The sequence below is a fragment of the Asterias rubens genome, chromosome 1 (genome assembly GCF_902459465.1).
Source record: "Asterias rubens chromosome 1, eAstRub1.3, whole genome shotgun sequence".
NCBI classification, from domain to species: domain Eukaryota; kingdom Metazoa; phylum Echinodermata; class Asteroidea; order Forcipulatida; family Asteriidae; genus Asterias; species Asterias rubens.
The window spans coordinates 27,766,593-27,788,589 of NC_047062.1; the positions used below are offsets into that span (position 1 = coordinate 27,766,593).

The window sequence follows — 21,997 nt, forward strand, 5'->3', positions numbered from 1 at the left end:
ATTGTTTTGATCGAAGAACGACTCAACTTTCGGTGGACACGAAGAGTTATGTACGAAAACGATAAGTTTGATTTCATGAAAAAAATAACCAACATTACAAGGCATTTTTTTGTATTCATTAATTACTTCACGGTTAAATATAAAGGGCTTGTGGCTGATTTTTGTTTGTAAAAAACATTGTCGAACACAAGTTTTAAAAAAATCATTGCCGCCGATGTAACACGACTATTCTGTTTTGGGGGCCTAATAATTTCCTGCTTTATTTCGTAAAAAATAAAAACACACAAATGCTTACTTGTGAGGTACATTTAGGTTCGTTAGATTTAGGTTCGTTAGGCTATAAACTTCAACATTAACCTGTTTTTAGTTCAATTCTTCAACAATGAACTGAAATATATTCAAGCAATCGAGGGTCTATTTTCATAAATTGAAATGTGTTGTGTATCATATCCCTGCACTTATGTAAAAAGTAATATTTGATTTAGGTTTCAAGTCAGTACATCATGGCAACAAGGAGTTATGCCTATTCAAGTTTTTCATTTTTTTAGCTCATTCAACTGAAACCATTGATTAATTCTTTGAGGTTCATCTTTTCTTATTCATCTATATGTAAAAAGCAATAGTTTGATTTAATTTAAGTTTCATGTCATATAAATCTACATGTAAGAAGCAATATTTAACAACATCATTGCAATCAGGAGTTATGACCATTTAAGGTTTTCATTATTTCAGGTCTGGAGTGATTAGGAATATTGAAACTTCACAAAGACCCCATGGCTAATGTGGTACCAACGGTATGGCTGGTGAAGGAGTGTAATTCTCTGATGTGTTGTCTACAAACGATGTATTTGGAAGTGTTGGAACAGCTAAAAGTTCCAAGGAGGATTAATCGTTATTGGGTGGGGGTGGGGGGGGGGGGCGATGAGATCCCTGAGACTGAGCGGTCATCTGTAGGCAACTTTGGGTTCTTCCAGTACAGCATTTTGAAGTCATTGTCATGTGTGAAGAATATGATAGTTAGAACTGGGTATTTTAGGAATGGGAGGAAGTGAGGGTAGGTAACAACAAAAGGAACTTTCCCCTTGCAGCTCTCTGGTTGCCTGGGTCCTTGGGAAAGTATCGACTCCCTAGAAAGAGCCTTATGGGCTGTCTAGATTACCCAATGGACTGCTTGATAGCCCTGACCCACATGACCCAAGGAGACAAGGTGTGTTTTGTCCAAGTCCCTGTGGGTGGTGGATATAATCAGAACAGATTCAACAGAGTCGGATGAGGTCCTGACTCTAGACTAGTCCCCCTCATTAATGATAAGTGATCAGCTTCTTCTAATCACCCCCCCCCCCCCGCTATATTCATATATTTCTATTTGACTGTTTCTATTACATTTGTATACTTAATCATATATGTGTTGTGTTGTCATTTAGCTGTCAAGACTCTGCTAGGGTCAAAATTTCAGGTCATTAGATACTTGTTTTAATTGAACCAAAGGTCTTTTTAATTGGTAAGCAGTTTGCAACAGCTAATTCTATTTTCAAAATATAATGTAATTAAAACTACATGTACCATGTTATGTCCTTTGGCTTTTCTACCGAATGTATATTCAAGTGCTGTAGTTGGTTTGGGAGGTTCCTCTTTCTCAAGAAATCGCAGTATTATAGATGTCTTTCCCTGAAATGAAGACACAACAAAATTAAATAAATGTTAGTATTACATATTATGTAAATGTTGATTGATCAATGGTGAATGAGTAATTAAGGGAATAAAAGGGTAGCGACGAGTTCTTACACGGCCGTTTAAAGCCGGCAGGGTCGAATTGCCGTGTGATAGCCGTGTTTAGCGCACGGCAACGACCCTGCAAGGTTTTAAACGGATGTCTAAGAACGAGTCACTACTCTTTTATTCCCATTCATAAATGTCCTTTTGTTAAAAAAACTTTAAAAAAATACAATTACAGACACTTTGACAGTTGAAAATTCGAGGTTTGAAATATTCTTTTCAAAAACTTTGTGAAGAGTCTGTTGCGCGTGGGTTGTGTGAAATAGATTAAGTGCGCGCTTAGAAGTAGATTACGCGCTGCTACTAATAGCTATGAATTGCGTGATAATCTTGCGCACCTGACATGCGGAAGCCAGCCGGTTATAAATACTGGTCATTATCAACCGTTTGTTTAAACACCCCCACGTGACGCTCTCTTCACCAATAGGAGTAGAGAAACTGTCTGGGGTATTTATGAATATTTATTAAATGAAAGCTGACAAACTAGTCAAGTCCAAGACTAGTCCATCTGCGTAGTGGTTGAGTTGACGGCAAATAGAAGGACCAGTGCATGCGTTAATATATTCGCGGGGCGATCGCAGCCACATTAAATATAGCGAAAAATCAAGACTTGTCAAACCATTTTACGAACTTTAAAACATGGATTTTATTGCAACAAGGAACCATTGTTTTACTCCCACATACAACTAGACTTGTTTCAGTTGTTTACCAGTAACTTTTTAACTTTTTAAAAATTAAATCGGGACAGTCATGATTTTTAGGGTCTTCAAAACTCAGAAACCGGGATGGTCCCTTATGAAAATATCAGGGTCCGAATTTCAGACTTACAAATGGTCCATATAAAAAAGAAGATGCCATAAGCCCTCTTTTGGTAAAATTATGCAAAAAAGGCTTGAGATTAAAGACTTGACAGTTCCACCAAATTGGAAATTCTAGAGAATGTTCACACGATGACATGTGTTTATTGCACAAAAGTGTGGTTTTATATTGCCCTCATTGTAATGATTTTGCTACCAATATTTTCAATAAAAATCTACTGAAAGAAGCTGCTTGTTCCTTTATTTTCACCATCAAAATATTTGATTAGAAGGGGTGTAGCTGTATCAGCTAGAGTTGGATAAATTTGCGGTCTCCCTTCACGCCGTGCACTACGCAAAAACCTCAGTAGTTTACATAGTTGAACACTACTCTCAAAAGAAACCTCTTTTGTAGTAGAATCCTGGATTTACATGTATCGAAAATACAGCTGATTGTGTTCCATCAGTATGAGTCTTCCCATGGCTTTGCTGTGTCTGCGTTTTTATATTCTCATCTCAAGTCATGTGATCACACGTAACATTGGGCATGCATTCTGTCTAGATAGGAGGTCCACTGTTGCAGGTGTATACACAATTGTTTGTGTGTGTGTGTAGGCTAAGAAATACGTTAGGACTAGCCATATGTTTTAATATATCTTCTACACTGTATGACTAGTCCTAACAGGCCTGTGAGTGGATCATGAACAAAAAATCTGAAAATTGTTTTGCCGGATTTTGGGCCATCGAGAAACTTGTCCGGATTTTGGGCCAGCACTACGAAAGTAAAAGGCTTTAAACTGCAGCGCAGACAAAACAACATTCACAGAAACATAGGCCACAATGTGTTGTGCATCCTCATTTTCAAGATATTTTTGTAGCATTCCTTAGGAGTAATTCCACAAGCGCGATGCGTCCTCGTCGCTAACTGCCATATTATTTACTTGTCGCAAAAATACACACACACAACATACATTGTGTGGGGGAAAACCATGTGTGCCTAGTCTTGTCTCAAGTTGTTGGGTTTTTAATACAGCTTTTAGTAAAGCGCCCTCTATTGGTGCAATGAAACAATGACATTGAAGTACATTTATAATGGACATCGCACTAAACGAAAAATTACGGCTCCAATGAAAGACCAACGCGGAGCATTTTACTGGGTCTAGCCAACGACTCACATGTCGAAATCAAATCGCAATTAAAGTGCTTCCCGATTCCAGGTACGTGCTGCTTGATGATTTATTTCGGATGTAAAAAAAGAAGATAAAAACGGAACGGGAAAAAAGTGGAGCCCGCAAGAAAAACACGGAAGGGGAAAAAAGCGGAGCCCGCAAGAAAAACACTGAATGGAAAAAAAAAATTCCTAGTTGCATCATAAAGTTACCAAAATCTGTCAGGACTGTAGATTTTTTCAATAGGTTCTTTACTGATGGTGGTAGTCTGTAGTTGATCACATAGTGAATACATTATGCTAGTCACAAATGACTGAGTTTTCAAATGGACTGACATCAATAGTAAGCTTGGGCGATATTGCTTTTTTTAACCCAAGATGTATCTGTCAATTCAATCGCAATATTCGATCATCTCGCGATTGAATTTTTTAAGTATAAAATTCCATTAAATCGAGGTATACATCTTTGGGTTTGCTTCTACTACCCATGGTGCAAAATTTGATTTGAAGTCTAAAATTCTAACATTTCACGAAGCTTAGACAAAACTAAAATGCTTCAAAATTCAATCGAGGTATTCATTTTTTGGGTGTACTTCTACGCATCGTGTGAAAACCTGTGCCTATTAGTTACACACACACTTAAAGTGTCTACTGCGCATGACTATTCTTACACATGTGCATATTTAATAAGATCCCGCCCATTTGGAATGCGAGTTTCAGATTTGCGTCTCTGATCGATCTCCTACCACGCTGTTTGTTTCAACAACCAAAGAAGTGTCAACCTCAGGCCCCTCATGGACATTTGGCATTTTGGACGGGCGCAGCGCCCAGACAAAACCGCCTGTGGAGAACCCTGCCATCGTATCTGTTGGCTAGAAAGGGAACATTGAAGAATGTGAAACGAGGTGGTACATGTATATGATCTCATGCATTATGCATTGACCTTTATGTCCGAGCCAGGTTTCTGTCAGCATCATTACAGCAATGTTCTTAGATTGAAAAAAATGATTTGTAAGCGATTGTTTATTACAGACGGAATGGGTATTTTAATGAGCCACTTGTAAAATGCTGGTGGTTTTACTGTGGAATCTAAGTCAAAGTCCTCACTATGGAGTCCAAGTCAGAGTCCTCTCAGTAGAGTCCAAGTCAGAGTCCTCTCTGTGGAATCCAAGTCAGAGTCCTCTCTGTGGAATCCAAGTCAGAGTCCTCTCAGTAGAGTCCAAGTCAGAGTCCTCTCTGTGGAGTCCAAGTCAGAGTCCTCTCTGTGGAATCCAAGTCAGAGTCCTCTCTGTGGAGTCCAAGTCAGAGTCCTCTCTGTGGAATCCAAGTCAGAGTCCTCTCTGTGGAATCCAAGTCAGAGTCCTCTCTGTGGAGTCCAAGTCAGAGTCCTCTCTGTGGAATCCAAGTCAGAGTCCTTTCTGTTGAGTCAAAGTCAGAGTCCTCTCTGTGGAGTCCAAGTCAAAGTCCTCTCTGTGGAGTCCAAGTCAGATTCCTCTCTGTGGAGTCCAAGTCTGAGTCCTCTCTGTGGAATCCAAGTCAGAGTCCTCTCTGTGGAATCCAAGTCAGAGTCCTCACTGTGGAGTCCAAGTCAGAGTCCTCTCTGTGGAGTCCAAGTCAGAGTCCTCTCTGTGGAGACCCAGTCAAAGTCCTCTCTGTGGAATCCAAGTCAGAGTCCTCTCTGTAGAATCCAAGTCAGAGTCCTCACTGTGGAGACCCAGTCAGATTCCTCAATGTGGAGCCCAAGTCAGAGTTCTCACTGTGGATTCCAAGTCAGAGTCCTCTCTGTTGAATCCTAGTCAGAGTCCTCTCTATTGAATCCAAGTCAGAGTCCTCTCTGAGGAATCCAAGTCAGAGTCCTCACTGTGGAGTCCAAGTCGGTATCTTAATTGTTCCAGAACTAGTATCATGATTTTCGATAATATCGTGAAATCTTCTAAGCTTAATGCTGCAATTTGAAATTTGGTAGTCGGCTTCGATCGTATTAAATGCAGGCTAAAAATAGTCTGATTGTAATTTTGTTTGGCAGGTCGGCCAAACATTTTAGCAGGGCCATTTATTCTTTGGCTGGGAAGCCTTTTACTTTAGGAGGGAGGCCCGCCCTCCCAAAAGACGTGTGATGAGAACACTGTCCGTCAAAAGTTTTTGTATTACCATAAACATTGAACAAATAATTATAACTAGTAGGAGAAAAAATACTGAAAAAGTGGGAAATTCTTACAAATTTAAAACTGCACTCAATCTGCACTTACAGCACTTTTGCTTCCCATAAAGATGACAGTAGATTCTGCTCCAGTTTGTGTTCCTTCCAACTTGTCTGAAAGAATAAAAGAAAAAGATGGCACAGATTGTTAACCACCAGTAATTTTCTATAGTCTGTTTAAACAAGGTCTGTTGAGATGAGTTGATTATTTGGTATTAAATGTACTTTGTTAAAGGCAGTGGACACTATTGGTAATTACTCAAAATAATGATTGGCATAAAACCTTACTATACTTGGTGACGAGTAATGGGGAGAGGTTGATGGTATAAAACATTGTGAGAAGTGCCATAGTTTTCGAGAAAGACGTAATTTTCCACGAATTTGATTTCGAGACCTCAGATTTAGAACTTGAGGTCTCGAAATCAACCATCTAAATGCACACAACTTCGTGTGACAAGGGTGTTTTTTCTTTCATTATTATCTCGCAAGTTCGATGACCGATTGAGCTCAAATTTTCACAGGTTTGTTATTTTATGCATATGTTAAGATACACCAACGGTGAAGGCTAGTCTTTGACAATTACCAATAGTGTCCACTGCCTTTAAATCAATATCAACAACATATAAATGGCTCTCGTGGGTCATTCCATGCTAAATCACTTGATGGGTTGGCAGGCTCCATCTCAGATTTTGCAATTTTTATTTATTTAAACAGTCCTATATGGGTGCCATGAACACACACACAAATTTAAAATCCCTACTCCTCAAAAACTTTGAGATATGACCCCCTAAAAAATTAAGCCCCGCCCCTTCGAATTGACTTTTTGTGTTTTTGGCATTTTTAGAGGTCTGTATCTTCATATGGAGATAAGATATGGTTCATTTCACCAGGTTGGGATACACTAGATATATATGAATTAAGTTTTTTTCTTGTGAAAAAATATCTGTAAGCTACAAAGTTGCTTGCATTTTCATAGGGCCTTTCACAACATCGACAACAGAGGGCGCAAGTCTTGGCTCAAGGTGTCAATGATTGGTTTTGCATATGTAGTATGCACTGCACTTTATATTAATTGATCGCTGACGCATTGAGTAAAGACCAGTTCATACCTGCCATCTGCGTGTTGTTGAGTTGACGGCAAATTATTATTTAGGGAGCGCCGGATATCATTTTTCATAAAATATATATTCTCCGGCCAGATGAAATACAGAGCGCCGGAATTTTGTTTCCAGAAAATATATTTTTTCCCGGCCTTATGAAACACGGAGCGCCGGAAAAACTCAGGGAAAATTTGAAAAAGCCGGAATTCTGGCAATAGCTGGAAAACTGGCAACCCTGTCCACCCCTACCACTACCAGTCCAAAGTCTAAGAATTTTCTGTTGTTTAATTTTGTATAGTATTTATTTACTTTTCAATAAATAAATAGTGTTTGCACTTTCTGCAATGTGCACAGTTTTCACTTGTGCTTCTCTGTAGATGTCTTAAAAGGTTAGTTTCTGCATATGGCCATTGGGCTGATCTTATATCCCCAAAACTGTTAATGTTGCTCAATATGAACATGAACCTGTCCATGTTACATCTGCACTGCGATTTGGTATCAAGTTGTTGATACTGCTCTATCATTTTTATTTGAAAACTAACCGATAAACTGCTTTTAATATATAAAAATGTAACATATTTCCTAAATAAAAACTTTTAACAAGTAACAATCAAACACTTTTGAAAATTTCACTTTCATGTCACACCTTGTATCCAAACCTGGTGAAGCGAGCCACATACATGTACATGTAGCTACAAATCACATCAAATAAATTATACTGTCAAAAGTAGCACAGGTCATTTGTATACCGGGTGTCAACAAAAAACCTATACACTTTTGAATGGCTGCCGAATAAACAAAATACGATTCTGGGGGAAAAGGTTTAAGTATGGATAGCTTGGACTCAATTTTCACCAAAAAGTCTGAAAATAGTTCATGCATTACTCACTTTTGTAAAGGGTACGAAAATTAGGTTGCGCAGCCTTCAAATTTGTGAGAGGTAAGTCCTTTGGAGCTTACAAAATTGAGGGTGATATGACAAATTCATGATCAATTGTGATCAGTTTTTTTTTTTAGCATTGTAACTTACCCTGGTAGACTCAGTGGTGTAATCATGGGAGTCAGGATGGGGTAAATAGTAGGCCCACATGTTGCAATTTCCATCTTAAAAACGTGTGATTCTTCACATCTGTGACTTTGAATAAAACCTTTCACCCCACAGTTATTGTACAGTAAGTAAAACTATTTCTGTGACGTCACTCTATTGTTGAAAGTGTACATTATTTTTATGAATCTACACTTCATTACGAATCTACAGTTAAGTGTAGATTCGTAACATAATCTACAGTTGAGTGAAGATTCATTACAAACTAGTGAATAGTTCAACTTGAAAATTACTGTCTTTCCAATCTGAAAGATACAGTAGCATGAGGTGCAAAAAACATGCTGAAAATGTTACGTTATCTTCAATTTACAAAAACATTTTCCAAGTGAGAAAAATCACTTTAGTAACCCGATTTATTGTTAGCTGAGCCATGGCTGAGCAAACTGAAGTCATACTTAATAACGTTGTAAGCTCTAAAGTATGCATACTTTGTAAAAAATAGTTAGAAAATAGTGACAAACTGTCGTTTGACAACGTATACAATATTAGATAGACAACTATTGATGTTACTACGCACAGGGTATACGGGTGGGTATACGGGTGGGTATACAGTGGCGTCTTTTCGGAGCGAATAATGCGACTGCCTTGAGCAAGGCTAAGTTTATTGCAAAATGATAATCAGAGCCTATACTACCTTTGCTCAATCCAAATCAAAAGTTCTTGAACAGAAGTTGATTTAATTTCCAAAAACTAGCATTTAGAAGGAAGTATTTCCATTGTTAATCATCGTTTTGGTTTTTCATCTGGAGCTGTTGGATGGACTCCCGAACGTCAGTAAATGCCCCACGATATTTTCTTGACCAGGTATGGCAGCAATCATTGTTACAAAACAAATATTATTTAAATGTATTTCCATCGTATTTGTTTAAAACTTATTAAATGTTTAAAAATTTGTTTGTTTCTTATTGTTGATATTTTTGACTTTTTTGTTTTTAATTGTCGGAGTTTGATTGTCTTTTGCTGTTAGATTATTTGTCAACATCCCCCACCCCCTGCGCATTCAGAGATAAATAAATACCCCTGCAAATATGAACATTTGATCATTTAAATACCTCAATTATCTAAGAGGTTGTTGAGGTCCGTCAAAAATGCTGAAGTTAGGAACTCAAAATCTTCTACCTTGATTTAGTTGAAAGGCATGGGCTGTCAAAATTGTACCAGGTACCTCTTGGTTTATTACAATGTATATTTAAACAAAATCGCTTTCACTTATGGAAATGTCAGGGCTCCGAATTGCAGAATTACAAATGGTCCATATAAAAAAGAAGATGCCTACTCTACATATTAGCAATCGGTCGATAATTGCTCCTCACGGTCAAGTTTTGGGGGTTTTCAGGAGCTGAGAAATTTGAGCATGTTTCAGTGGGTCTGGGAAATATATGTAACCAATGATAAGTTGACGATACGGGTAAATTGGAACCAGTTCATTCATGCACATCTTTATCAAGGAGGTAGGAACAGGGTCAAGACTACATGATGTTGACTTTGATTTTGAAATAAGTGTCATCAGCTGCTCCTTTCAGATTAGTGAGAAACAGCCAAATTCTTGTAGTATGCATCTGTTTTGTCAGAGAAATATTTCAGAAAGCATTCAGTGAGCGGCGTGATGCTTTCTTTGTCTGAAGGAACAACTTTAGCTGTTGTTGGAAGGCAGAGCCGATCAATTCTTCTCGAATAGTATGTGCCTGTATTTTCAACATTAAGCATTGAATATTTGGTGATCAGCAGATCAATGACCAAATTTGAAGATCGTCACCGGCATTCTAGGCAACTAAGATTTTGTTTGACAGCGCACAATGCCTTGCAGTGCCAAGGTGCATGTGGTTGGCAAGTTATTTAATTTTCTTTGTAAACAGGCAAATTTGTCCAATAGGCCAGTAAGGACAAATTAATAATGAATGACAAGATGATTTAAATCACAGCAAGTAGTGGAGTTGAGATCAAACTTCAAAATATTTTGGCGAAGAACTTTATTGTCTATGTAATGAAGTTTGCAAAATTTAATTTCCATTTTGACAGCCTCTGGTTTAGCAATGCTTAAGGGCGCATTTCAATGCAGAGTGGTCTGAAGACATGTAGTGTATTGCAGAGACAGCAAAAACAAATTCATCAGATACACGCGTTAAAAAAAGATCAAGTGGGTGACCTTGAGTGGGGAAGCTTCAGATTTAATGCAGTAAGAAAATAAAGAAATTGCTGGGCTCACAATTATTCTCATTGTTAATAGGTCGATGTTGGGCCAATCAATCCTTTGGATGACACCATGATGGAGAGCCTTCTCCGCCCTTAGCAGTGTTCAGTTGGAAATGGTCCATTGTATAAGATCAAATAGTACAGGTTCATTTTCGGGGACAGAGTACCCCTGCCTGTTTATGTATGACACATCTGCCAAATTGTCAAAGCAAAGCAGGACTCATCTGGCCATAAAGTACTTCTCCAAAAATATATGAGAGCCTTGTGCACTGCCAAGACTTTGAAGACATTGATGTGTAGGTGCTGCTCTGCAGGGCACCAAACACCCTTACAACAGAGTCTTCCCCTATATTAGTTCCAACCGCATTGAACAAAAAAAAAGGCCATCAACTATTGTGTAGGACCAAAAAGACTCTGGGTGCTGTTGACAGACTGAGTTGTAGAAACTTTAATTTGTTCCCAACTCGCGAGAATTGGAAACACATAAATTTTGAATGATTTGGTCAGAATACATGTAGGACATGTAGGCAGGCTTCCTTTAAGTCCGGGGATGCTGTCCATGCTGGAGCCCTTAGGGAAACCGGCACTGTTTGAAAAGACTCCATCTCAAATTTCTTTTTGCTTGATAAACTTATTGCCTAGCCCTTGATTCAAAATTGGCAGTCACTCCCTGTAAACCTTTTTTGGAGTTAGGAAGATTGTTGAGCAGAAGCATGGGCTGCATTCCTTGATTGGAACTAGTCTGATGGCTCGCTTTGTACTACTCAATTGTAGAGGAGATTGTTCAGTGAGTAATGGTGAATTAGTATAAACTTGATTGTGTTTATTAAAATTCTTACCATTCTGTTGTTGCCCAAGCTGGTCAGCTTCATTGATTGCAATTTCCCATAAACTCTTCACCCTGTGTACACAAAATCAATAAATGTTAGTTGAGTTTGCATAATAGACCAAAAGAACTAAATAGGGCACGACAGAGACAAGTGGAAAGGAAAAGCAAAACCTAACAAGCAATTATATTTACAAAAAGTAATTAGGTGTTCGGGTAATTCGCCCCAAACACCTCTTCTTTTTTTTCCTTCTTTTTTTAAAACTTCTTTATACTTCTTCTTAGGTGTTCGGCCAACAGCCCAGAACACCTCTTATTTTTTTATATTTTTTTTTCTTCTCTTTTTCTTCATACTTCTTCTTCTCAGCGTCCCTTTTTCGCTAAAAAAACTTCGCACATAGTTATATATTCACTAGGAGAGGAAAAAATGTGTAGTTATGTCATGATGACATCATGAATTCTTGAGTTATGAAAATTTAAAGTTTATTATTTAAAAAAATCATAACTTTTGATCCACGCGAGGGATTCTAACAATCAATACATTATTCGAAAACTCCATAAACGCCTCACAGACATGACCCCATTTTGACATAGTCTTCCGTTTCAGAATTGATGTTGAAAAATTAAAAGATTTTACACTTAAGGCCTATAGCACGTGTAGTGTAAGCGGTCCATGCAGAGTCACGCTCAAGTGCTCATCCATAGAGCGTGATGCTTCCCCTTTGTAATTGTCTTCGTTCAAGGCGTTTTCAACATACATTTTCCTTTCGGTTAGTTAGTCTCTTCTACAGTCGTCAATATTTCATAAGTTGATATTTCCTCAACCACATAAGCTATTTTGATAATCTATACATCATATGAAAGGGCTTTACGAACTTGGTTATGTTGGTGACCTTTTCTTGACCTTTTGATCTGTCTGAACCAGAAGTGACTGTAAAATGCTTTAAAAAGGCGTTATTTGATGGCTTTTAGGTTGAAATATACACCTTTTAATGCTTTACAATCACATAATACAAGTCTGGCAAAGGTCTGTTTAAAACAATAATACCGATGACAGCACCAAAAATACGTGCGCCCTCTAGCGGCAGATTAAAAACATCTAAAAATACACTTTTACTAGATGATTGTGTCAGAGTTTATGACAATTGTTTCAAAATTTGTATACATAATCTCCTTTATAATAGCAACATATCTGTGGAGTCTTAGCTTGATGACGTCTTTATGTGTCACATGGTATTGCTTTAAAGGTGCACTTTTCAAATCATGTGTGTCTGCCCATGGAGGAAGGAAGAGAAGGAGCTCGAACGACCCGCAAAACCGCAGAGTAACAAAAGAATACCCTGACAATGCCCCTGTCTGACCAGTGGAAAAAGATAGGAGACCTCCAGCTGGACGGCCGATTAACGAGCAGGATTAGATCTCTTTGTACAGAACGTGCGGTACCGCCGCTCTGCACCGTTGCCTTCGTGTAAAGTTGAATCATTGGAGACAGGAATTGTGTTAATCGTTAAAGTGTACAGTAGCGTCAACAATTTTATCGCGTCTCAAAAAAACAGTTTTTCCTCTGTTATATCCATACGACATACGACGCCATAGTTTGGCGAAGAACCAAGTGCGCACGCGCAAATTCACAAACGCCAGGTCGCCCATTGTTTGTGTAAGGTATATGGGTGATTACGAGGTGTCGTTAAACGATGCGGTACCACGGGTTCGACGTTTGAAGTCCATTCGTTCGAGCTCCTTCTCTTGCTTCCTCCATGGTCTGCCAAACCAAAAGTTTGACTAAGGTGAAACTTGGTGTATTGTTAGTCAAGGACATCTTGATGACATCATCATGTTGTTTTGAAAATTTCAGAAATTTTGATCATTTATTACAAATCTTGAGAACAAAGCAAGGTGTAGTATTTGTTTTTTACACCAGGCTTTTACCCAAAACCTAGACTTTGTTCACAAACTCTCAATGTCTAGTTCTTCTAGTTACTTATGATGACGTCATCCATTCTTGAGTTATGAAAATTCAAAGTTTATTATTTAAAAAAAACATAACTTTTTACAATCGATACATCATCGGAAAGGCCATTAAAATCTCTGTAAACGCCTCGCAGACATGACCCCATTTTGACCTTGTCTTTCAGTTCAAAATTGAGGCTGAAAAATTCAAAATTTCATGTCTCATTGGTCTGTGTAAAAGTATGCTCTGACTGATCGAAACGTCGAGTTGAAACCAACAGTTCTTTTCAGAACCACCCCAACTCATTAGAGATAAGTCATTACATGGTGTTACCGCAAACCTTTCCATATCATACTATCACAGTCTCTGTCCAGTGCCTTGGCCAATGAGTTTATAATCCATCAGTAATGCTTTCTCCATTGCTTTCTTCGTGCATGGAGGAAGCGTCATGTGTGTCTTTGATCTATAGATGTTATGTACAATATATATTCCCGGCGCGCCGCTGAAATCAATCACGATCTAATACAGAAAACAACGCATTCCTCTCTTGCATGCGTGTGTGTAGCGATCGATCGAGAAAGCACACATGCCCAGGGAAGTCAGTTAACTGTTTCCCATTGATGCTGCACGCACCTTTTCCAGAAGACGGGTACCACCTAAACCATGCTCATTCTCGACCCCAAAAGGGCAAGCATGTTGATCGCTCAACCCCACATGCGTAACCAGTGCTACATGCGTAACATGTGCGTTCATGGTTAGAGCATGTTTGTTCAACAGTGGCTGTTAAACAAAATGGAGCGATCGGGAAGGAATGAAGGCCTAATATGACAAGCCAGCATCCAATGCCGACATTGTGGTAACGCTATTTGTTTTATTCATTGATATTAAATATATTGTTTTATTTTGTTTCATAACTGGGCTGCTTGAGGAAGTTTAATTTACATGGAAATTTAATTGATATCACGTTCTTTACAAATTTATTTTGACTTCTTCTTAAATTTACAGAAAATCTTTTTTTTTTGTAAACTGAAAATAAATCAGAAAACTAATTATTTTGACTTCTTTTTAATTTACAGAAAATCTTTTTTTGGGTGTAAACTGAAAATAAATCAGAAAACTAATTATTTTGACTTCTTTTGAATTTACAGAGAATCTTTTTTGGTGTAAACTGAAAATAAATCAGAATAAATCAGTTGAAATGGGTTCACCGCCCGTAGGGGAACCCCTGGGCAATATGTTTTAATGAAACATGTAAATTAAATAAAACTGCCCTTGTTTGACCATTATATTGCATTTTGTTTTGGTTTAAGGTCTCCTTCTTATTTTGCTAACTTTCTCCAACAATAAAATTTTGTAAAAGTAGCAATTTGCAAGGCTCTAACGTGCACCAGAATGAAGCATCTAGTACTTCAAACTTCAAACTTCCCTGGGGCCCTTAATGTAGGTGGCCTCGGACCCTACGCCGCAAGGAGCTTCACATACTTGGATGACTGTTAACATGGTTTGCACATGCTGGTAACGGTTGACTTCAAGTTGACGTCTTGCACTGGATGGAGCATCGGTTGGTGCACTGGACCGGTCTGGTCCATGCCATCTAGGGAAAGCCTCAAAACCGGGCGTGGGTTTTAGGCCATCTAGGAAGAGTCTCAAAACCTGGCCTGGGTTTTAGGCCAGCTAGGAAGAGCCTTAGAACCTGGCCTGGGTTTTAGGCCATCTAGGAAGAGCCTCAGAACCTGGCCTGGGTTTTAGGCCATCTAGGAAGAGCCTTAGAACCTGGCCTGGGTTTTAGGCCATCTAGGAAGAGCCTCAGAACCTGGCCTGGGTTTTAGGCCATCTAGGAAGAGTCTCAAAACCTGGCCTGGGTTTTAGGCCAGCTAGGAAGAGCCTTAGAACCTGGCCTGGGTTTTAGGCCATCTAGGAAGAGCCTCAGAACCTGGCCTGGGTTTTAGGCCATCTAGGAAGAGCCTTTTAGTACCTGGCGTGGGTTTTAGGCCATCTAGGAAGAGCCTCAGAACCTGGCCTGGGTAAGAGGCCATCTAGGAAGAGCCTCAAAACCGGGCATGGGCTTTAGGCCATCTAGGAAGAGCCTCAAAACCTGGCCTGGGTTTTAGGCCATCTAGGAAGAGCCTCAAAACCTGGCCTGGGTTTTAGGCCAGCTAGGAAGAGCCTCAGAACCTGGCCTGGGTTTTAGGCCATCTAGGAAGAGCCTCAAAACCGGGCATGGGCTTTAGGCCATTTAGGAAGAGCCTCAAAACCTGGCCTGGGTTTTAGGCCATCTAGGAAGAGCCACAAAACCTGGCCTGTGTTTTAGGCCAGCTAGGAAGAGCCTCAGAACCTGGCATGGGTTTTAGGCCATCTAGGAAGAGCCTCAAAACCGGGCATGGGCTTTAGGCCATCTAGGAAGAGCCTCAAAGCCGGGCATGGGCTTTAGGCCATCTAGGAAGAGCCTCAGAACCTGGCCTGGGTTTTAGGCCATCTAGGAAGAGCCTCAAAACCGGGCATGGGCTTTAGGCCATCTAGGAAGAGCCTCAAAACCGGGCATGGGCTTTAGGCCATCTAGGAAGAGCCTCAAAACCGGGCATGGGCTTTAGGCCATCTAGGAAGAGCCTCAGAACCGGGCATGGGCTTTAGGCCATCTAGGAAGAGCCTCAGAACCTGGCCTGGGTTTTAGGCCATCTAGGAAGAGCCTCAAAACCGGGCATGGGCTTTAGGCCATCTAGGAAGAGCCTCAAAACCTGGCCTGGGTTTTAGGCCATCTAGGAAGAGCCTCAGAACCGGGCATGGGTTTTAGGCCATCTAGGAAGAGCCTCAAAACCGGGCATGGGCTTTAGGCCATCTAGGAAGAGCCTCAAAACCTGGCCTGGGTTTTAGGCCATCTAGGAAGAGCCTCAAAACCTGGCCTGGGTTTTAGGCCATCTAGGAAGAGCCTCAAAACCGGGCATGGGCTTTAGGCCATCTAGGAAGAGCCTCAGAACCTGGCCTGGGTTTTAGGCCATCTAGGAAGAGCCTCAAAACCGGGCATGGGCTTTAGGCCATCTAGGAAGAGCCTCAAAACCGGGCATGGGCTTTAGGCCATCTAGGAAGAGCCTCAAAACTGGGCATGGGCTTTAGGCCATCTAGGAAGAGCCTCAGAACCGGGCATGGGCTTTAGGCCATCTAGGAAGAGCCTCAGAACCTGGCCTGGGTTTTAGGCCATCTAGGAAGAGCCTCAAAACCGGGCATGGGCTTTAGGCCATCTAGGAAGAGCCTCAAAACCTGGCCTGGGTTTTAGGCCATCTAGGAAGAGCCTCAGAACCGGGCATGGGTTTTAGGCCATCTAGGAAGAGCCTCAAAACCGGGCATGGGCTTTAGGCCATCTAGGAAGAGCCTCAAAACCTGGCCTGGGTTTTAGGCCATCTAGGAAGAGCCTCAAAACCTGGCCTGGGTTTTAGGCCATCTAGGAAGAGCCTCAAAACCGGGCATGGGCTTTAGGCCATCTAGGAAGAGCCTCAAAACCGGGCATGGGCTTTAGGCCATCTAGGAAGAGCCTCAAAACCGGGCATGGGCTTTAGGCCATCTAGGAAGAGCCTCAAAACCGGGCATGGGCTTTAGGCCATCTAGGAAGAGCCTCAAAACCGGGCATGGGCTTTAGGCCATCTAGGAAGAGCCTCAAAACCTGGCCTGGGTTTTAGGCCATCTAAGCGCAAGATAGATGGCATTAAAGGGTCTATGTACTTTTTCCTAACAAAAAACACAATGTCCACAGATTTACATTTAACTCACACAGTTTGAAGATTATGATAGTAGAAAGCTTCCCGTGAAATTTTACTTACTGAGACTGAGGTGCTGTAGTTTTTGAGAAATGAGTAAAAGTAATAATTTTCATCTCAGTTTTAGCATGTAAAAACGTATTAACCAGTTATGCTATGGTTTTGGTATAATATCATACCAGGTTAAGGGGATTTTACATGCTAAAATAGTTTTGGTCTCATGAGACCAAAATTATTTTGTGACTTGTTTGACTCATTTCTCAAAACTACACAACCTTAGTAAGTAATATTTGAAGGGAAGCTTTCCACCATCATTATCTTCAAACCCTGTAAGTTTAATGTAAGTCTGTGGACATTTTGAAAAAGTACCCAAATCCTTTAATAGACCTAAAAGTCATCTAGTTTCTTACAATCTTAGATATGCTAAGATGGTGAAGGACAAAAACCTCAAGAACCTAGAATTGCATTTTCAAGAAGAGCGTTGAAGACACGGCTGGAACAGCGCCAAATACGAGTGCTCCAGCTTTTTGCGGTTTCACGAAGTGCCACAATCTTTGACCTACAATGTTTTACCCCAAACAACCACAACTTGTTCATTCGTTTTCACGAAGAGCCAATTTGTGTATTGCTCTAGCGCGTGGGTTTTTCCCCTGGCACAGCGTATAAAGTAGGTGCTCCGGCTTTTGAGTTTTCATGAACAGCCGATTCGTTTAAACACAGACCATGCTTTGCCCGGTTTTCACAAAAAGACAATTTTGTTAATTGAATAATTTACTCATTAACTAAACCGTTATGGACTAAATTATTTGTAAATGGATTGTATGGTGTAGGATCTCTTCTTTCCCGATGTCAAAATGTCAAAGATTAAATAGCGAAAAGTCAACCAACCTGTGATTTCAAAATTATCATTAACTTCAAACACGATTTTCTCCAAACATACATTTTTGGCTGCAGGGGACAAATTGTCCCTTTGTGAAACTGATGACGAAATGTAACGTAATTATTAGTATTTAGTTTTATGTCTGCTGGCTCAAAAATGTTGGTTAATGAGGCCCTTAGTGAGACCCCATCCTTGGGGTCAATAAACTGTAAATCTGAGCTCTGTTGATGCTGGCACATTATGCATCAACATACAAAAACCAGTAAAAATGTTTTGAGGAAAAAACGTTACGGCGCACTTCTTTAAAACTGTAAAAGAAAACTTACCTTTGCGGCATTTTGAACAGAATGCTTGTAGCTGGTAGCTGAAGCCAACAAGTGATAGCAACAGGAATCAATATTCTTATACGTTGACTTTATTGCCACTTTGCTTGTTGATATACCCAAACAGGATGTTTGTATACTGAAAACAAACAAATAATTCAACATTAACTCTTAGCTACAATAACTGGAACTAGCAAATTCCAACACATCACCTCCATTCTTTCAACAACTCCACTGGCTGCCGGCTTCTGAAAGAATCAAGTTGAAAATACTGCCGTTTGTTTGGAAATGCCTTCACTCCTCAACAATCTTCTATCCATTTATCATCGCGACAGCCAAATCCGTAAACTTAATGACACAACAACACTTACTACCCACCATCTGTAAGAAAGTGGTTGGTCAGGGATCGGCGTGGTGTTTGGTTTTTCCGATTAAAATAGGTTGGATCTTTATGTGTATATTGTGCTCGGACCATGGAGCGGCCGAGACCGCTCATGTTTTTAATGAACTAAAGGAACCGGGTACGACTCAAACGTTTTTTTTCAGAGCCGGAACAGAGTCCGAAATTTCTGAAATCGCCCAAGCTTAAGACAAAGTGAACAGCAGGGGACCTAAGAAACACATTCCTGCACTCATCATGCCAGTCATCCTAGAGACTGTCAAGTCTTTGCTGGAAAGTGGTACTTTCCCTTCCTGTCTTGGTCAAGCAAGGGTTGTTCTCAAGAAACAATCATAAACAAAGACAGCCTTTGTAACTACAGGCCAATCTCTAATATTCGCTTTCTCACAATGAAATTGGGCCCAGGTGAGTTGTTAAGAACAAAAGACTGAACAGAAGTGAAGTTGATACGAAAATCCTTGATATATTTGAAAAGGCAATACCAAGAGGCTTAGAACGCTGCGCACGGCAAGGTGGGTTTGTGCTGGCAGGTAAGGGTTCTTTGTTCTTAGTTTGTGCAGTCATGTTTGGTATATTGTGTAATAGAAAAAGAAGAGTGTCAGATAGTCAGAGGTTTGATACTGGCCCAAAGTACTCAAGGAATGAAGAGAACTCAACGAACACATTGTCGTAACAATGTCACCCCGATGGCCTCAGGAATGCAACCGAGTGGGTGCACGGACCACCAATCCATGCATGTACATGGCAGTACAACCACTTCGACATTTTACACCTGTTGATAGGTCAGCCTCTCAGCGCATTACCACCTAGTTCAGGACCCTGTACTACCAGGCGGCCATGACCTGCAACATGTTTATTTCATCAACTGGATAGTCTGTCTCCCGTCACGCCCGTGCAAGATGAAAAGAGCACGGTCCCCCAACTCAGTGAGTTTAAAAGAATGTCACATGCAGCAGTACGTAAAATCGTCACGGACTCAAAGTCAAAGTCTTGCCCCCTCGACCCAATTCCATCTTGGCTGTTGAAGAGATGTCTCAATGAACTGTTACCTACTGTGTGTGATATTGTGAACCACTCTATTACATCTGGGGAAGTACCAGGCATCTTTAAAGAAGCTCAGTTGACACCACTGATTAAGAAACCAACACTTGACCCGGAGTCCTTAACCAACTATCGTCCAGTTTCGAATCTGTCTTTCATCTCAAAAATCACAGAGAGATGTGTCGCAGCACAGTTGACCAGTCACCTCGACATCTACAACTTACATGGTGAAAGACAGTCAGCTTATCGCCAGCACCACTCGACAGAAACTGCACTGCTACGTGTGTCAAACGACATATTGCGATCGGTCGATGCACATGGAGAGGTGGTTCTTGTTCTTTTGGATTTGACGGCCGCCTTTGATACCAAAGATCATGGTATTCTGTTGCATAGACTCTCAAATCGCTATGGTGTTAACGGAACTGCACTCCAATGGTTTCGGTCCTACCTCTCAAACCGTGCACAAGCAGTCGTGATTGACGGCACCCAATCCAAACAGTTTCCACTTAACGATGGAGTCCCGCAAGGTTCTCTGTTAGGCCCGTTGTGTTTCACAATGTACACTGCCCCTCTCGAGGATGTTGTAAGATCATCTGATGACATCGAGTTGATGTCATATGCAGATGATACTCAACTCTACATGCTCATCAATCCATCCGAGAGAGATGCTGCAACATTACAGCTTGAGCAGTGTGTTCAGAATGTGAAATCCTGGATGACGGCAAACAAGCTCAAATTAAACAGTGGAAAAACAGAGGTCCTGCACATCACATCTAAATTCATGCGGCATTCAATACCTGTGGAGTGTCTCCAGATCGATTCGGAGTCTGTTCAGACTGTTCCTTCAGCCCGAAATCTGGGGGTTACCTTCGACAACAACCTCAGAATGACTGCTCACATCAATAACACTTGTCGGTCAGTGAATATAGCTCTGCGAAAGATCGGGCGAATCTGCAAATACCTTGACCAAGCAACTGCTGAAAAGCTCGTTAACGCATTTATCACCTCGCGACTGGATTACTGCAACAGTGTATTATTTGGTCTGCCAGAGCGTGAGCTTGTCAAACTGCAACATGTTAAAAACTCTGCAGCTAGACTGGTTGCCCGTGTGAAAAAACACCACCACATTACTCCGGTCTTACATGAGCTACACTGGCTGCCAGTTCGCAAACGAATTGAGTTCAAAATATTGCTGCTAACCTACAAAGCACTCCACAGACTTGCACCAAAGTACATTTTGGACCTACTCACTGAACACAGGCCTACAAGCTCGCTGAGATCCGGTTCCAAACATTTGCTCAAACCTGTCAAAACATCTACTTCATACGGTGATAGGTCGTTTGCATCAGCCTCACCAAAACATTGGAACGAACTCCCCACAATTATCAAATGTGCTGGTCATTAGAATTGTTTAAAGGTGCTCTCAAAACATATCTTTTTAGTCATTAATTGCTCCTGGTTCAATGTATATTAGATGGATTAAGTTCTTGTATTTCTTTTAGTATTTTTAATATTTCCATTTTTATGTGTTTATATATCTGGGTCTGTTGTTTCTAATGTCTTAAACTTGTATCTAGTTTTGTATGCATTGTTGAATCTTTTTAGTCACTAAACCAGTTTGTACATTTGCTAATTGCTCATGGTTCGATGTATATTGATGGATTAATTTTTTTGTATTTTTTAATATTTCTATTTTATGGGTTTAGGCCCTATATATTATATCTAGGTCTGTTGTTTCTAACGTTTTGTCGGTTATTATTCGGTTTAATAGTTATTTGCCTATATGATTTTAATTGGTCTTGTTTCTGTTTAGCCTTTTAGTTTTTATTGTTAGGCGCATAGAGGAATCTTTTATTCATAATGCGCCTTATAAATGCTGTTTATTATTATTATTATTCAGTAGGATCTGGACTAACTAAATGACAGGACGATATAAATGACAGGACAGTTAAAAAAGGGAGAGGGAAAAGAAAGAACTGGCAGACCTTTGTCTATTCCAGAAACAAGGTAAAAACCTCTTGACTGGACCACTTCAAAGGATGGGGCAACAACGCCAGACAGAAAAGAAGAAAGAAAAGGATGATTTTCCTACCCCCAATGGGCCATCTGATGATCTGTCTAGTCAGTCATACATTGCAGATTATCTGACTGATATTAATGGGCGCAATCTTTGAAGATGGCCTTTTTTAAATTCGAGCAAGCCAATTTTAAAATTTGCGTGCGAAATTTTTGAACTGAAGTTTGCCCACACAAATAAAAACTGCACAGCTGGGACACAAAATTGACACGAACTACATGGTTTGCATTTCAGGCATCTTCTTACCATTTATACTGAAATTCGCACCCTGATATTTTCATACACACTATCACACTACCACCCCCCCCCCAAAAAAAAAAATTCTGCATTCAATTATTTAAAGGAGATTTAAACACTGTCAAAGTGGGTTGGGTAGAAGGCTGGGAAAGATGAGTGGGGAAGGATAGGTGA

General features: G+C 40.3%; 1 protein-coding gene across 2 annotated transcripts in view; it reads right to left on the reverse strand.

Moving 5' to 3' along the window:
* LOC117305105 (cytoplasmic dynein 2 light intermediate chain 1-like) overlaps window positions 1-21,997 on the reverse strand; it is a 111,094-nt gene that overhangs the window by 69,248 nt on the left and 19,849 nt on the right. For both annotated transcript variants that reach the window (XM_033789893.1, XM_033789975.1), the window contains exons 2-5: window positions 18,072-18,207; window positions 11,179-11,240; window positions 5,991-6,055; window positions 1,564-1,668 (exon numbers count right to left, since the gene is read on the reverse strand). In XM_033789893.1, coding sequence (XP_033645784.1) covers window positions 1,564-1,668; window positions 5,991-6,055; window positions 11,179-11,240; window positions 18,072-18,082 — 243 coding nt within the window. In that variant the 5' untranslated portion in view covers window positions 18,083-18,207. The remainder of the gene's footprint in view (window positions 1-1,563; window positions 1,669-5,990; window positions 6,056-11,178; window positions 11,241-18,071; window positions 18,208-21,997) is intronic.